The sequence below is a fragment of the Lepisosteus oculatus genome, chromosome 9 (assembly GCF_040954835.1).
Source record: "Lepisosteus oculatus isolate fLepOcu1 chromosome 9, fLepOcu1.hap2, whole genome shotgun sequence".
Taxonomy (NCBI): Eukaryota; Metazoa; Chordata; class Actinopteri; order Semionotiformes; family Lepisosteidae; genus Lepisosteus; species Lepisosteus oculatus.
Window position 1 is genome coordinate 41,460,717 of NC_090704.1, and position 18,004 is coordinate 41,478,720.

At 35.6% G+C, this 18,004-nt stretch overlaps 1 protein-coding gene across 1 annotated transcript in view; it reads left to right on the forward strand.

Annotated features, from left to right (window-relative positions):
- LOC102689877 (dynein axonemal heavy chain 17) overlaps positions 1-18,004 on the forward strand; it is a 44,104-nt gene that overhangs the window by 19,754 nt on the left and 6,346 nt on the right. The window contains exons 42-74 of the mRNA XM_015356368.2: positions 40-167; positions 277-425; positions 587-869; positions 1,217-1,390; positions 2,309-2,516; positions 2,609-2,774; positions 2,903-3,005; positions 3,788-3,935; positions 4,249-4,340; positions 5,606-5,767; positions 6,358-6,522; positions 6,626-6,817; positions 7,174-7,440; positions 8,023-8,184; positions 8,346-8,579; positions 8,954-9,118; positions 9,246-9,341; positions 9,594-9,811; positions 10,134-10,341; positions 10,795-10,910; positions 11,283-11,475; positions 11,732-11,967; positions 12,511-12,633; positions 12,819-13,023; positions 13,694-13,858; positions 14,141-14,281; positions 14,552-14,722; positions 15,633-15,755; positions 16,137-16,330; positions 16,570-16,718; positions 16,923-17,050; positions 17,271-17,498; positions 17,704-17,895. Coding sequence (XP_015211854.2) covers positions 40-167; positions 277-425; positions 587-869; positions 1,217-1,390; positions 2,309-2,516; positions 2,609-2,774; positions 2,903-3,005; positions 3,788-3,935; positions 4,249-4,340; positions 5,606-5,767; positions 6,358-6,522; positions 6,626-6,817; positions 7,174-7,440; positions 8,023-8,184; positions 8,346-8,579; positions 8,954-9,118; positions 9,246-9,341; positions 9,594-9,811; positions 10,134-10,341; positions 10,795-10,910; positions 11,283-11,475; positions 11,732-11,967; positions 12,511-12,633; positions 12,819-13,023; positions 13,694-13,858; positions 14,141-14,281; positions 14,552-14,722; positions 15,633-15,755; positions 16,137-16,330; positions 16,570-16,718; positions 16,923-17,050; positions 17,271-17,498; positions 17,704-17,895 — 5,684 coding nt within the window. The remainder of the gene's footprint in view (positions 1-39; positions 168-276; positions 426-586; positions 870-1,216; positions 1,391-2,308; positions 2,517-2,608; positions 2,775-2,902; positions 3,006-3,787; positions 3,936-4,248; positions 4,341-5,605; positions 5,768-6,357; positions 6,523-6,625; positions 6,818-7,173; positions 7,441-8,022; positions 8,185-8,345; positions 8,580-8,953; positions 9,119-9,245; positions 9,342-9,593; positions 9,812-10,133; positions 10,342-10,794; positions 10,911-11,282; positions 11,476-11,731; positions 11,968-12,510; positions 12,634-12,818; positions 13,024-13,693; positions 13,859-14,140; positions 14,282-14,551; positions 14,723-15,632; positions 15,756-16,136; positions 16,331-16,569; positions 16,719-16,922; positions 17,051-17,270; positions 17,499-17,703; positions 17,896-18,004) is intronic.

Here is an 18,004-nt window from a genome sequence, read left to right on the forward strand (position 1 = left end):
ACAAATGTAGAAAGACAAAAAAAACCTATCTTTGTCTAGGTCTTTTTTCCTGCATAATGAGGGACTTGGCCAATATTACTCACAGTGGACCAAAATGGATAGTCCTGGATGGTGATATAGACCCAATGTGGATTGAATCTCTTAATACGGTTATGGATGACAATAAGGTTGGCAAATAAGGAATAAGTAATGCTTGTCAATTTATAAATTAATGTTCTTTTTTACTCTTAATTTAGCCAACATATCATTTAAGATCTAATTGTTTCTGTTGGTCAGGTTTTGACTTTAGCTAGCAATGAGCGAATCCCCCTGAACCCTACCATGCGTCTTGTGTTTGAGATCAGCCATCTGAGAACAGCCACCCCAGCCACAGTGTCCAGAGCGGGAATTCTCTACATCAACCCCGCAGACCTGGGCTGGAACCCGTGAGTGTCTTCACTTTAGTTCAGCTTGACTTGGTAATCAGTTAGCCATACATTTTCTCACACTGCCGTGTGTATTTTGCCTAATGCATGTAATTCTAGGAAGCTTTGAAATTACACGGTCTTTAATACATAACACAGCATTATTCTGTCTTCTTCCTCAGAGTTGTAACTAGCTGGATTGAGAAGCGGGAGGTCCAATCTGAGAAGGCAAACTTAATGATTTTGTTTGACAAGTATTTGCCTGCCTGCCTAGAAAAACTCAAATTTGGGTTTAAGAAGATAACCCCAGTTCCCGAGATCACTATGGTTCAGACTGTGCTATACTTCATGGAGTGTCTTCTGATACCAGACAATGCTCCACCTGACTCCAGTAAAGAGCTTTACGAGCTCTACTTTGTATTTGCCTGCATTTGGGCTTTTGGAGGTGCAATGTTTCAGGACCAGGTTTGATCTCTTGTGTTTCAGTGTTATTTTATAACAACATTTATTATGTTATTTAATACATGTAATGCCAACATTTGTTACATACAACAGGTCAAATATATATTTGTGACTCATAGTGGTTTCACACTTGTTATATTATTTTGCTGAAGTAAAATAATTTAGATCTTCAACATGTTACTACATAATGAAAGTAATTGTACTTTTTTGCAAGAATATAATTGAATAATGCTGTACCAGATTGACCAAGACTGGACTCATTTTTCGTTCTTATGATTTTGATGTTGTTTTAGTATTTTAAAGGCACAGCAAACCATTCTTCATCACAATTGTTTTATTTTAATTTGCAGTTGATTGACTATCGAGTGGAATTCAGCAAGTGGTGGGTGAATGAATTTAAAACTATAAAGTTTCCATCTCAGGGAACAGTGTTTGACTACTATATTGATTCTGAGTCAAAGAAGTTCATGCCTTGGACAGAAAAAGTTCCTGTATTTCAGCTGGATCCTGACTTGCCTTTGCAGGTACAGTACAGCTAGTTTCTCTTTGTTAATTTGTTTCATTTTATTCTTAAAAAACATATTCTCTTTTCTTTATCTTTTGACCCTAAGGCAAACATATGGAATAGCAGGTGGCATACACTCATAACAAAATAACTAAATGATGGATGAAATGTTCCTAAAACTGGTTAGGTCAGATTGAAGTGTAGTGACAAAATGTGAGCTAATTGGCTTATTGCATCTCTTGCAGAAAGGCAAAAGAGAGATTTCTCTTAGCTAATATGTCCTTGTTTTACCTTTCCTGATCATTATTAAACTGACATTTCTGTCTGCATCCTTTAACAGAGATTCAGTAGATATTACTTCAGAAAGATACTACTTCCCTTTCTTCAAGTTTCCCTGGAGTTTGTCTCTCAGATTTCCAGCTCTTTACATCCCTTTCTCACCTCCCATTCCCATTCTCACATTCTTTTTCTTATGTCCTCCTTATCCACCCCTTTGTCTATATTCCTGCTCTTTCCCTCATTCCCACACACACCTGAAGAAGGCTCCACAAACAAAACATTGTTTTTTTTCTTCTTTTTAGTGGTCAAAGTGAAATTAAGGAATTTGTGTGAATGTCATTTAAATTTAAAATCTCATATTAATTTAATTAAATAATTAACAGGGTGATATGTGTAGGACAGTATGAATGACCAATCACAGTTAACAAGATTTGGTCGTTTTTAAATTTTTTTTAATTCTTTTTAATAATTGGACAAAATTATTTGGTATGAAGTATACATATATATTTTTTATTTAACTTAATCTTTATTAAATTGTGTTGGTGTAACTGATGACATTCTCAGAAGTAGAGCAATTTAAGTCAGAACTATGTCTATAAAGATAAAGGATCACTAACAAAACCCATTTTGAATAATATTGCACTCTGCCGGTTTGCAGGCCTCTCTTGTGCACACCTCAGAAACCATTCGCATCAGGTACTTCATGGACATGATGATGGAGAAAAAGCGACCTGTGATGTTGGTGGGAAATGCAGGAAGTGGAAAGTCAGTGCTGATGGGAGAGAAGCTGAGGGGTCTTAACACAGATAACTATGTGGTGCAGTCTGTCCCTTTTAATTTCTATACCACATCTGCCATGTTACAGGGTAAGAAGAGCAAAAGATTTTAAAGTGTACTATCCATCATTGAAACAATTAACCTTTAACATTTTAATTTGGCAAATTGTCATTGTTTAAAGCAATTCTTGAGAAACCACTTGAGAAGAAAGCAGGTAGAAACTATGGTCCTCCAGGAAGAAAAAATCTGATCTATTTCATTGATGATATGAACATGCCTGAAGTGGACAAATATGGGACTGTTGCTCCTCACACACTCATCCGCCAGCACATGGACCATGGGCACTGGTAAATCAAGTACAGATTAAATACAGTTCAAACTCATACATACTTAATCTTTTTCTTCATTTCTGCTGTATCTCTAATAATCCAAAATACTTTAAGTGAATTTAAAATATTTAAATATTGCTTTCCAGGTATGACCGACAAAAACTCACACTGAAGGACATTCACAACTGCCAGTATGTAGCCTGTATGAATCCTACTTCTGGTAGTTTCACTATCGATCCTAGACTCCAGGTAAGCACATTGTGTGTATCAGATGTTCTTTTATGATGTGGTCTTAATTACCTGTACTGTATATCTCAAATAGAAAGCCAAAAGAAGGTTTCCCAAATCCTAAAGATATGAAAAATAATTATCATCATGTATTTGAAACTGTTTCTGATAGATGTTCTATTTATATGTACAATATTGAAAATAATAAGTCTAGTTTTTATTGGCTCTTCATGCCAGATATGCCACAAATCTGGAGAAGCTGAAGCAGTTTTGTAAGGAAGAATGGGCAAAAATCATATTTATTATTACTGTTGCTATCTTAGTAACTATAATAATAATACAGAAAACATTTGGTTGCTGTCATAACTGCTAAAGGATTTCACAACCGCTTTACTTACTTACTTTTGCACACAGGAATCTTTGATCCTCTGTTGAATAAACATGTTTTATTTAGTAAATAATAAAACTATACTGTATGTTTTTGTGTGTCCATTATTCATCTTATCATAATTAAATATTGATGTCCAGATAAAAGGTTTTTAAGGTAATTTTAAGATAATTTAAGATGTATGAAAGATGAAGGATATACATATGTACAGGCAGCACTGTATACTGGATTGTAAAGTAACATTTCTTTCCAAGACAATAACTTTGGAGACTGCTGTATCTAAGAGAAATACTACTGGGATTGTAAATGTCTGTGCAAATAATTTAATATTTTGCTTGTTTGAGGTTTTTCATACTTCAGACTATGTCATTCTCTGAGGAGACTGAAAAATTGACTTTTTTTTTCATTTCACTAGAGACACTTCTGTGTATTTGCTGTGAGCTTTCCTGGACAGGATTCATTGCATAGCATCTATAACAGCATTCTCTCTCAGCATTTAGAAATGAACAACTTTCCACCAGCACTTAAAAAATTCTCAACAACACTGGTCTCAGGTGCTCTTGGTATGCAAAATTCCATGATGGATTACTTCTGATGACAACCATTTTATTAGTTTTTGAGGTTAAATGATTAAATACTGTTAATATAAGTGCATATAAGCTGATTAGTAATACTTAAGAGTAATAAAGTTTGTTTACCTCTTTTATGTTTGCAAATTAGGTTAATAGTAACCAAGGGAATAACTGATAAGCACTGAAATGCAACAAATGATATTGATTCCAGTACTCATTTATGTTTTTAATGCATCTTGGTATATGTGCTCACAAGTTAGAAACCTTGTTACTGAAATATAAACTGTCCCTTTGTCTCTAATAGCTTTTCATCAGAAGATTTCTACTTCCTTCCTGCCAACTGCTATAAAGTTTCATTATGTATTTAATCTGAGAGACCTTTCAAATATATTTCAGGCAAGTTGCATACTTTCAGTTCTATAAAATAGATTTGTGTTCACAAAACATTAAGTATTATGTAAAAATGAAAAAGCTATTGTCGTTAAAAAAACAAAAAATTACATACAGTTTTACAGTTAGAGAATGAAGGTACACTTATTTTTTCAAGTATTGCTGATCCAGACCCAGAAGGTAGTCTGTCACAGATTCTTCACAATAACAGCAATGCATTGCTGTGTTACTTCTCTTACTAGAAGTAGTAGGAAAATAAAACCTAGATCCTGATGCAAGAGTATTTGCTTGCACAGCTGGCTTCATGCTGAGGATGATGGCTTCCTCAGTGAGCTAGATACTGTAGTTGCACTCTACTATCCAGTTTAATTCTAAACAATGTCCAGGCATGGTTTTAGAGAAAGCCTAAGTTCATGAGCTATAACTTATGCAGTACTTTTCCAAGAGTATATAACATAGGAGAATGTATCAAGTTGTTTCAGTTAGAATTCTCTATGTATATAAATGTTATTTTTTATTGTTGTCGTGTAAAAAACACTGCACCTTTGTAAGGTGTGGTTAAGAGATTTTGAAGAATATTTACACTGGACTTGCCAGGACTGGATCTAAGTCCTCTTTAGCAATGAATCATGTTTTTGTATCAATGTACACCCTGATGGAGATGGTGCTCATGTGCAGAAGAATATTCGACTTATTGTACACAACAGATTTATTGATGGGGAGGGTCCAGTGTCTGCGTGGTGCTAAGTTGATTAAGTCCTAGTACCTCTCTTTCCTGCTTCCTGCTGGCTCATCCTGACATGACTTCATTCCAGTAGGACAACACATATCCTCATGCTGCATTTAACAATTGCTTTTTTGTAAGCTGAAAATCTGACGGTTATTTTTGGATGCCTAACATGCCACATGTTTCAATGCCCTGTTAAACATCTGTGGGATGAGCAGATAGAGCATAGAGACCAGAGAACAGGCACGTGATTGTCCAGGCATTATGAGAGAAATGGAACAGAATCTCATAAATAAGACACAAGACTGCATTTGCAGCGTGGTGCAAAGAATTTGTCAAAGATTAATAGGTGTTATTGCTTCCCACATTCACCACAGATGCGTATACCTCCTGTTGATGACAAATGTTAATCAGGATGATGAATTTATCCATGTTATTGTTTTCTACAAAATCTTATTTTCATGATGATAACTTTGATACTACATGTACTTTAAATTTTATCATTACTCTGATTCTGAAATCATGAATTTCTGTTTTCGCACAGGGTTTGCTGTTTTCAACAGTAGATTGTGTGAAAGCCCCCCCTGAACATGTTAGATTGTGGTTACATGAAACTGACAGAGTTTATGGTGACAAACTAGTTGACGAGAAAGACATAGCACAGTTCACAAAGATTCAGGCAGAAATCTGTAAGAAGTGCTTTGAGGTAAGAATTGCTTGCATGACGATTTACATTCAGTTACCCCTGAGAAAAGAAACTGCTTGGTGTCTATAACGTTGTCTTTAGCAAAGTGGTGCCAAGCTCTGGTCCTGGAGATGCTTTTATAAGTGTTTCAAATATCAGTAGCACATTAACTGCTGGGAGGAGTTGTCAGACTGCAACAATTAAGCCAATAATTAATTTGACTGGGCTGAGCTGAAGCGAAAACTTGCTGAAAGAGTGACACTTCAGGACTGGATTTTGGCATCCTTGCTTTAGCAGCAAATTGTAAAATGTTATGTTTAAATACCGTGAAATGATTGTATGCTTTTAAAAATATTTAAACCCTTGACTTAACTCACTTAGTTATGAATTTGATAAAGGGTTGTCTTTTATATGAGCAATATTTACACTTATTTTGTGCTATAATAAACTGCATTTTTAATCAATTACAAATGTGCAAAAATGAATATGGCACTTGTTGTTTCTCACAAATCAATTTATGAACGGGCACTGCACAGTATGTAACTTGTAGTTGTTTCTGTTTTATTCTCTCTCTCTACTGTATATATTTCTTCTGTTTCTTTCTGATGCAGGATATGGATGAAAATGTACTGTTTGCAAAGCCCGTCCTTTTTTGTCATTTTGCACAAGGAGTTGGGGAACCTAAATATTTACCTATAGGTGACTGGCCAACTTTAAACAAACTGTTGGTGGAAGCCTTAGACAGCTACAATGAAGTGAATGCAGTTATGAACTTGGCAAGTGTATCTTTATGTTCTTAAAAGCCTCCAAACATGAGCTTATGAGCTTAACGTGGTGTATTGTTTTAATACTTTGCCCATGTCTTTGCTTTTGTTTCAGGTTCTGTTTGAAGATGCAATGTCTCACGTCTGCAGAATAAACCGAATTTTGGAATTGCCACGTGGAAATGCACTGCTAGTTGGAGTGGGAGGCAGTGGAAAGCAGAGTTTATCTCGACTAGCTGCCAGTATCAGTAATTTAGAGGTGTTTCAGATATCACTGAGGAAAGGATATGCAATCCCAGACTTGAAGGCAACTATTGAGATTCTTTCCATGACATTGAACTACTGAAAAAAATCACAATCAAAATCGATGTGTTAGCTACACATGTCTTAGAAGTTTGTAGAATTTCAGCGTTTTTCATTTGCAATTGAAGTGATCATCATTCACCTTTTTAAAAATAGCTCCTCTTTTAACCTCATTCAGTTACATTGGAAGCTTCAAATAAAAAGAACATATTGTTGGTAATGTGCTGGATTTATAGTTGAAATTAGCTTGCCATTTCTTTTTCTTTACGAACGTTACTATAGTGGGTCATTCTCAGGAGCTGCTAAATTTGATTCTGTGATATTGAAACTTATATTGATGAATGTTAATTGTGAACCTAGGTGGACCTTGCTGCCCAGTATATCAAAGCAGGAGTGAAGAACATTGGAACAGTTTTCCTGATGACAGACTCGCAGGTGGCAGAGGAGCAGTTTCTGGTTCTCATTAATGATCTGCTTGCATCCGGGGAGATCCCAGGCCTATTTCAGGATGATGAAATGGAGAATATTATTGGCTCAATGCGAAATGAAGTGAAAGGCATTGGATTACAAGATACCAGAGAAAACTGCTGGAAATTTTTTATTGATAGAGTCAGGAAACAGCTGAAGGTATTACAGCACGCTTCAGAAATACAATTAAATTTTAAAGTTACAGATTAGATTTCTCTTTGGTGAAATAAATGTATCTTATCATATCACAAGGGTCTATTCATTAGTGGGTTGGGAGACCTAGAAGAAAACATGCCCTGGTGTTGTATGTGGTGTTGCTCTGCCAGTAGGTGGCACTCTTTAAAGTGGCCCAGAACTTCCAAGCCGAAACCAGTGCTTCTGAGCCAATGGTGATAGGAAATACTGTCTCAAACAAAAAACTTTGAACCAATGTTGTTATTATTTGGATATTAAAGATCCCATAGCATTGTTTTAAGGACAAGGGTGTTATTTCCAGTATCCTGTGTAAATGAAACAATCCTGCTCATTACCCAGGCCAGTGCGGTACTTCAGTTTGTAGATGAAGTGGGTCATGTGCTGTGTGTAAAGAACTTTGGGGTGAAAAGCATTATATATTGAATTTGTGAGTCTTCTTTATGACAATTCTTCATCATGCTGTATTATTTGCTTGAACGTACAGTTGCAGCTTTGTTTCTCTGTAATCCAGAGTGCTACAATATTTTTTGTGTGTTTTTCCTTGAGGTCATTCTGTGTTTTTCCCCTGTTGGCTCTACTTTACGAGTTCGGGCAAGGAAGTTCCCAGCTGTGGTGAACTGCACGTCAATTGACTGGTTTCACGAATGGCCTGAGGAAGCTCTGGTGTCAGTTAGCGCCCGATTTCTCCAGGAAACTGAAGGCATTGTGGTAAAAAAATATATAGAATATGAGTTTGAAGCTACAATGCATTTCCTCTTTCTTGACTTTGCATACATTTTTGCATGTTTTTTCAGGCTAAGCTTCAAAAGATTTTTTTATCTTTATGTCTTGACATAATGTGGTATATTTTCCTTGTTTTTCCATACCAGCCTGAAGTTAAAACATCCCTGAGCCAGTTTATGGCTTTTGTACACAAAACAGTGATTGAAATGTCTAAAGCATACCTCAGATCAGACAGGCGCTATAACTATACAACTCCAAAAACCTTTCTGGAGCAGATTAAATTGTATCAGAATCTGCTGTCAATTAAAAGGAGCGAGTTGCTTTCAAAGATGGAAAGATTGGAGAATGGACTGACCAAACTTCAGAGCACATCTGCACAGGTTTGTAGGAAACTGTAGAAACGGCAGAACTCAGGTATCAACTGTTTCGGGTATATCACATTAAATACCCTATATATTATGTTTGAATTAAGATGGCAAGAGTATGAGAGGATAAATGAATAAAAGAAAGTAAGCTTGTAAAACATGTGAAGTGTGAACTAATGTAGTTTGACATTATGATCTTCATAGGCAGAGAACTGTGACTTCCTAAGGCTATATTCCTGTGTATCATTAAATGAGCTCTTCAGATTTGGTATCTTTCCAGAACTGAATTTTAACTCCCTTCATTTTTATATATTTCTGTACCCTTTTCAGTCTTGTGCTTCAGTATTCAGGTGTAATCTAAACTGTTACCCTACATTTTTGTACTGTAGGTGGATGATTTAAAAGCTAAGTTAGCAGTGCAAGAAGTAGAACTGAAACAAAAAAATGAGGATGCCGATAAACTCATTGAAGTAGTAGGTATCGAGACGGAAAAGGTGTCTAAAGAGAAAGGCATTGCCAATGATGAAGAGTTAAAAGTTCAGGTCATTGCTAAGGTATTTGTATTTTCAATATGTTATTTATAATGGATATAATTTTGTTAATGTTTGTTTAATGCATGAATGTGAAATTCCTTTTGTTGTTCTATAACAAGTTTATTTAATAACAGATTTCCATTTTCAGAATGTGGGAGAAAAACAAAGGTCTTGTGAGGAAGATCTTGCCAAAGCAGAGCCAGCTCTCATAGCTGCACAGGAAGCTCTTAACACACTCAACAAGGTAGGTCTTTGCGTAAACTCTTATTTTACCATTTTCATGAGAACCAAGAAAGGGTCTACAAGGAACCTTGTACAAGGAAAGTGTTCACATTTATTTTCTTTTTTCTTTTTTATATCTTAATTCCAAGATAGTTACTTCGGTTATAGGAACAAGGCTTTGCTGTGTGTTGAAACAGTGCTAAGAATGGAGTCATAATTATGTTTCATAAATAACATTTTTAAATTTGTTCCTACCACTTGATTGTCTCTTCAGAATAACCTGACGGAACTCAAGTCTTTCGGTTCCCCTCCAGAAGCAGTAGTAAATGTAACAGCAGCTGTAATGATCCTATTGGCTCCTGGAGGAAAAATCCCAAAGGACAGAAGCTGGAAAGCAGCTAAGAATACAATGGCCAAAGTAGATTCTTTCCTTGATGGTTTGGTCAACTATGACAAGGAACACATCCATGAAGCATGTATTAAAGCTTTTCAGTAAGTCCCTGGAAATGCTGTCTCTGCAGACATTTTATTTGATTCAGTTATTTTTAGGGAAGGGATAACAGTACTGAATGTACATTGTTCCTCGCCTTTTCGTTCCTCATAATACAAATTATAACGAAATCATGTAAAATAAATATTTTGTTTAGAAAACAAGGCCTTACTATGGAAGATTGTACAACTTGTTTTGTAAAATTTTATTAAACGTTTTATGCATTATCATTTATTTCTGCATATAAATCTATTTTTGAAATCTTTATTTAACCACAGTGTTCTAAAACATCGAAAAATGTTGTTCTGTCTCCTTTCCCTCAAGGCCTTACAAGAGTGATTCCAGTTTTGAGCCTGAATTTATTCGGTCTAAATCCATAGCTGCTGCTGGTCTGTGCTCCTGGTGTATTAATATTGTCAGGTTTTATGAGGTGTATTGTGATGTAGAGCCCAAGAGACAAGCATTGGCTCAGGCTAATGCAGAGCTAGCAGCTGCACAGGAGAAACTTTCCATCATTAAAGCCAAAATAACAGTAAGTACAGCGCTTCTGTGAAGGGTTTGGCAGTGTTTGAAAATGGCAAGAGTAATGATGTAATAGACATTGTGCATTTCAGAAGCTTGTTATTAGAGTTTCAAGAATATGTGGGGAAAACCTCATTGCTGTAATATCACCTGAATTTAGAAAACAGTTTGTGAATACTGTGTTTCATGTGTTACAGTACACTATGCCATGAGTATCTGATATTTATAAGCATATTAGTGCTAAGGTTAATTTGTATTCTGTTAATTTAGCCTGTTTGTTGTATTGGGATTTCAAGTTAATTGCATGTTAATCATTTTACATGGAAACACACATTCATTGAGTTCTTAATATTTTTTTCTGTATTCTCTATTTAAGTAAATTAAATAGTTTAGTAATATGGTATGTTACTGATAGACATAGAAAACATCAAGACAGTGACTATAATACTGGAATGTTTTGTAGCAATTAAATGCGAACTTAGCCAAACTAACATCAGAGTTTGAGAAAGCTACAGAGGATAAACTGAAGTGTCAGCAGGAGGCAGATGCTACCAATCAAACTATTTCTCTAGCTAATAGGTATGGGAAAACGAATTGTTTTTCAATAGGTCATTTTGTGAGTGCATAAATACATTATACAAGTTTGAAATGTATTTTTTCACATTGAACCTTAACAGACTTATTTTCCCACATATGTAAATTGTTTTCTGCAATTTTTCTTTCTTTACTGTTACCCTTACTCATGTAACATCCATTCTGTGGGATGCATCTATTAGCAAACGTCTTTCAGCATCTAAAAATCATACAGTAAAACATAAAGTATTGCTAAGTTGAAGTAACCCAGCTATTAAGCTTACTTTAACACCAATTAGAGGGATAAAATGTAATAACCTTAAATGTAATACTCTTAGAAAAGTTTAAACTAGTAGGATGTTCTTTTCCTCTTTCTAGATTGGTGGGAGGACTAGCATCGGAGAAGATTCGCTGGTCGGAATCTGTAGCTCTCTTTAAAGAACAGGAGAAAACTCTAAGTGGAGATGTGATGCTGATTTCTGCATTTGTTTCATATGTTGGTTATTTTACCAAAAGATACAGGACTGGTTTAATGGATAAATACTGGATGCCTTATTTGAAAGAGCTAAAGGTAGCGATGTGTGTAAATTTATCTGAAAATAACCTTTGGGTAGAAAAAGTAATCATTTTTAGATTTCATAATCTAAAAATGGAGTGTTTTACATTTAACATTTTTCAAATACATATTGACATATAGTGGGGTTAAAGTATACAATAATTTGGATAATTGTATTGAATGAGATATGATGAATCAATCACTGTTGAATTGAACAGATGCCATATTAGTCATATTCCTGTTTAATGTTCACATTCACCCTGGGCTTCAGGTTCCTATTCCAATTACTGAAGGCCTGGATCCTCTTTGCCTGCTGACTGACGATGCTGATATTGCAGCCTGGAGTAATGAGGGGCTGCCCAGTGACCGTATGTCCATTGAAAATGCCACCATCCTCTGCAACACTGAGCGCTGGCCTCTGATTGTGGATGCACAGCTGCAGGGAATAAAATGGATCAAAAATAAATATGGAAGTGATCTCAAAGTAATCCGTTTGGGACAGAAAGGGTAGGGACCGAGCTCTCAAAAAATAAAAGTGGAGTAAAGGAATGCTGTTTTAGGAGGAGAAGTGCTGCTGTTTTCTCTTTTGCTGAGGTTCTGTGGATCATAGGGGAATTTGTAAAGAGATGGTGCTAGGTCATGCAGGGTGACAAGCTTTTGAAGGGAAAGGAGTGTTAATCCAGACTGATGTTGGTCAAAAAGACCTTCCTCATTGTTTTCCTCAGAAAACTTAATTTTTTAGGCCACAAAATCTATTTCCTGCAATCTTGCTGTTTTCATGACATCAAATCTGCTACCCATTACAATCTTGCCCTGTACTGTACAGTCCTGAAAATCAATCATGAATATGCTGCTTTGTTGTTAATGGAATTGTTACATCTAGTGGGAATAACAATGTGTAGAAAACCATTAAACATCACAAATGCATTAATTTTGTGATTAATAGTAAATCATATAAGTGCACCTAAAAATGTGCGTTAACATTTTATATGAAAACAATCATTAGTTGTTTAAATGTGCTAATTCTTTCTTCTCTGTTTTATATGCAAGTTACCTCGATACAATAGAGAGGGCAGTTTCAAATGGGGACACTCTGCTAATTGAAAATATCAGCGAAACCGTGGAGCCAGTGTTGGATCCTCTGCTTGGCAGAAACACCATAAAAAAGGGAAAGTAAGACTCTACATCTGAGTGCATGTGCTAATTATTTCCTCTTTTCTCTAGCGCATTTATACATTTCTTTTTCAACCTTTTGTTTCAAGTATAAACATATTAACAACTTAATTGTATTAAGTAATATTTTTAAAATATGAAAGCGGATTATTTTGTGATGTCCTTGTTTTAACTGTATTTCACAGATACATTCGGATAGGTGACAAGGAGGTGGAGTATCATCCAAGTTTCAGGCTCATTTTGCATACAAAGTATTTCAATCCTCACTACAAACCAGAGATGCAAGCCCAGTGCACACTCATTAACTTCCTGGTGACCAGAGATGGCTTGGAGGACCAGCTGTTGGCTGCTGTGGTGGCCAAAGAGAGACCTGATCTGGAGGAACTTAAGGTGAAATGGAGTTTCATCTGTAATTAGGGCTAAACCAGGAAGAACTAGGAAGAAGCATGTTACATTACTGGGTTGACAGACATTTATTTATGTGGTATAGTGTTTGGTCACCTGGATCTACTGGAGTTTGAAACAGGCAGACAACCTTTAGAAGAAACTGCTGTGTGTTGAGATTAATTGGCTTGTGATTAGTTCTGGATAAATATTTGTTTGTCTTTTGCTATAATACAAAAGATGGTGGCATATTTTCAATATCACACTTTATTTAAATCCTCCGAATCTTTTTTTATTACACTTTGTTACCACATCCCCACACAGCTTAAAAGTGTATAAGAAATAGCAGTGTTTCGAAGGTAATATGGCAAAAATAATGGGTCATTCAGTCAATATTCATTTTGAATGTGGGGATGTCGGTGACTTCCATTTGATAAATGTAATCTGATACCAGAATGGCATCTGATATTGGAGGAAGTGAGAGATATTCATTAGGAATTTGTAGTCGTTAAAATGTTAGTGCTGTACCATTAATCAAAATTCATAAAAATAAAAAAACACATGAGCGATATACAGATACATTTATAATCCACACTGAAAAATGATTTTATTCTCATTGTGGAGCAACTCGTAACACAGATACTTAGCTGCTGTTGCATCGTGTGGCCGGTTACAGGCTGGCCTCACCAAGCAGCAGAATGACTTTAAGATCGTGCTGAAGCAGCTGGAGGACTCGCTGCTGGCTCGGCTTTCTGCCGCTTCAGGAAACTTCCTGGGAGATACTGCTCTCGTGGAGAATCTAGAGACAACCAAACGCACTGCTACTGAGATTGAGGAGAAGGTGAGAAACAACTCAAGTTAATTTATTCTCATGTTATAACAAGCTTAAATCAGTTCCCAGTTTACCTCATTGTTCACGAGCACTAAGTACGCAAGAGACTTTGTGTGACCGCAGTCCTTTAACATTTTCAATCCCTTCTGTACAATGAATTGCAGAGAAGTGGAGATTGTTAAACATTGTGCAAGTGTTGTTATTTGAAGACAATCATGTCAACCAATTGCTGTTAATGTAGAAGACACCTTAAATCTGGTCATCTTAATAGTATTTTCATTCACATTTTAGGTGCGAGAAGCAAAAATCACTGAAGTTAAAATCAATGAAGCAAGAGAAAACTACAGGCCAGCATCTATAAGAGCAGCATTACTGTACTTCATTCTGAATGACTTAAATAAAATAAACCCCATCTATCAGTTCTCTTTAAAGGTAAAATGCTTAATTCTGTCTTTTTGGTTTTTTTCCTTAAAATTTTGTACATATTTAGTTACTGTCCTTTCACAGATCAGAATTTATAGATTGTTGTTTTTGTTAAAAGTGATGTTTATGTATAATGCACTATTTGAAAATAATGTCTTTTGCATATCTTTCCTCCCTTGAAGAGAAAAAAATATTTGTGATGTGCTAGTCATAATGTGTGAAATGGATTCTGTTTTAAATTTTATTGCTTTTTTTAATGAACCAATCATTCCTCAAAAGGCATTCAGTGTAGTGTTTGAGAAGGCTATCATGCGCTCAGAGCCAGCTGAAGAGGTGAAACAGAGGGTCGATAACCTAATAGATGAAATCACCTACTCTGTGTTCATGTATACAAACAGAAGTCTGTTTGAAAGGGACAAACTTACCTTCACAGCACAGGTGGCATTCCAAGTAAGTAAGAATATTCAGGCAACATTTTTGTATGTGACAATAAAATGAGTAGAACAAGACCTTTTATTTTTCTTCAATGCAGTAATAAAGTAAGATGATATATTAAGGAGATTCTTTTCTAATATCAGATTCAGGAAAATTAACAAGCACAGAAATATGTACTAATCTCTTTTAACATATACAAAATGAAGACAATTTGGAATTAGTGATTGTGTTGGATTTGTTTATTTGATTTGTGCAGTAAGTGTAGAAGCCTTTTGTAATTGCAAGATTTTTATATATTTTTTTCTTCTTGAATTTTAAACTGGATGTGATTCAGTGTAGCTGATCAACTTCAACTTTGGAAAGTGTAGCACTGAAGACCTAGTATTCCACATTACTGAAGCTGTGGTCCTGAGCCAACCAAGACAGTGGCCTGACATATTCAAAAAAACTTTCAAAATCATCTTGGGATGAGCAGAACTGTTGAAATTGAGTTGAAACTTTACAGATTTGATTAACACCCAAACCAGACACATATATATAACCCTCCCATGTTAATTGTGAAAATATTATAATAATAATGTTATTATATTTATTTCCATACTGGATCATAAGATTTTGATGATATGTGGCCCATATCAAAACTGCTCCTATTCAAAAACCGTCTGACAACTCTTAACTGGATAGGTATCGTTCTAACAGCAATACAATTAAAAATGACAAAATGAGCTTCCTGTTTAAGCTGTTATGAGCTGTTGTATTCAGAACATTAAAACTGAATATGTATCCTGTGAGCTACAGAATTCGTAGGCATCATTCTGGGCATCAGTTCTAATTGATGTGATGTTATTGCTGCTGTATGTCAACTAGCTGGCTGGGCTGCATTTTCAAGAAATCATTCCAAAGTTCTTTGTCATTTTTTAAAAAGATTTTAGTGATGAAGAAGGAAGTGAATCCTGCTGAATTGGATTTCCTCTTGCGATTCCCATTCAAAGCAGGTTTGATCAGCCCGGTTGATTTTCTCTCAAACCAAGGATGGGGTGGGATTAAGGTTTGTTTCTGTGAATTCATAGATTGAAATGTTAGTTACAGTGCCCGCTAGATTAATTCATATCCTCAAAGGACTAGTAACTAAAAGACACTAGAACAGCATTATCTAGTGCCATCATCTATAAAATATATTTAATAAATAAATTAAAATACTATGAATGCATTCGCTAAGTTAACCAAACTCAAAAGCAATACATAAATGTGAAACTGAAAAACAAGCAATAACATTTCTTTACAGTAACAAGATTCATGTGAACAGAAAATGTAATACAAGACCAAACTTAATAAAAAAAGCAGTCTTTGTATGTTAAATTTACAATTATGACCATAACTAAAAGATTGTAGAGTCATTTTCCACAAATACTCATGTTTGTTAATGAAGGCTTTGGCTGAAATGGATGAGTTTAAAAACCTGGACAGAGACATTGAAGGTTCGGCAAAAAGATGGAAGAAATTTGTGGAGTCAGAGGCACCAGAAAAAGACAAGTTTCCCCAGGAGTGGAAAAATAAGTCGGGACTCCAGAAACTCTGCATGATGAGGTGTATGAGGCCAGACAGAATGTCTTATGCAGTACGGTAAGATATAACCTTTAGTTTCCACTTTGAACGTACTTGCCTTTGCAAAATTGATGTTATTTTTTTCTTTTCACTTTTTAAAATCACATTTTGCTGTGACCTCTCAAAAAAGTTTCGTTTGAAATATCCTGCGTTACTGCAGCGGATACCTGTAAGTTTTTTAACGTTTTACAGATTATAAAACGTTTGACAAATATAAGCTACCTCTGATGTGCAGTCTTATATATCTTATATATCAGGAACTTTGTTGAGGAAAAGCTGGGGACTAAGTATATAGAAGGCCGCAGTGTAGAATTCTCAGTGTCCTATGAAGAGAGCAGCTCATCAACCCCAGTGTTCTTTATCCTTTCACCGGGAGTGGACCCTCTCAAAGATGTAGAAGCACTGGGTAAGCAAGCAGGCCCAAGTGTCAGAACACAGTGTGCTTCAGACAGCTTAACAATATCTGTGAGATGCATTTTAGTATTGAACCTGAAAGTTTCCATTTTATGTTAATGCATTCCGTAAGAGTATATAATGTAGTGGTGTTGAAATGCCCGTAAACTAAGCTGGTACAGAACTTGGTATAATACTTGTTTTTTTCTCTTAAAAGGTAAAAAGCTGGGCTTCATGTTTGACAACAACAAGTTTCATAACGTGTCTCTGGGTCAAGGTCAGGAAGTAGTTGCAGAGAATGCTCTGGATATTGCTGCAAAGGAAGGACACTGGGTAATTCTGCAGGTATGGAAATATGCATTAGAATCTTGTTGCATTGGCACACAGCATGGCGTAAACTTCAGATCTTTCTATATTTTTAATACAAATTGAGTTCTTTATAGTTATTAGGTGTAATTTCTGTTTAAATAGATATATTGTAGAAGCCTTCAGTGAAAAGGATGCACAAAACATTTAACTGTATTTGATATACTTTTGTTCTTCAACACAATCATCTGCATTATAGAATATCCATCTTGTGGCAAAATGGCTGAATACTTTGGACAAGAAAGTGGAGATGTTTAGTATAGGGAGTCATGAGGACTATCGGGTATTCATGAGCGCAGAGCCTGCTCCTACAACTGACTCGCACATCATCCCCCAAGGCCTTCTGGAGAACGCTATTAAAATCACCAATGAGCCTCCCACAGGCATGCATGCGAACCTGCACAAAGCCCTGGACTTGTTCAATCAGGTACTGTACATAGCCCAGAGAAGGAAGGATGTATGCCCAAGAACAAGACATGGGCATGCTATTTCAAGTAGAAATTACAGGCAGTTTAATGGTTTTTATATACAAATGTACATTTTATGTTTTATAAATACCATGTTGATGGAATTCTAGCATCATAATACTCAATAGATAATTGTAATAACATTTCTTTTTTTTTCAATTGTAGGATACCTTAGAGATGTGCTCTAAGGAGTCTGAATTCAAGTGCATACTTTTTGCCTTGTGTTATTTTCATGCTGTGGTTGCTGAGAGGCGCAAGTTTGGTGCTCAGGGCTGGAACAGGTCCTATCCCTTCAATAACGGGGACCTCACAATCTCTGTCAATGTGCTGTATAACTATCTAGAAGCCAATGCTAAGGTAACTGAATAGATACAGTAAGATAGTCTTTTTAAATAACTTGTTTTACTACAAGATTCTGTGTTACCGTATTAATGTATTTATTTTTATGTTTAAGTTATTTTTGCTT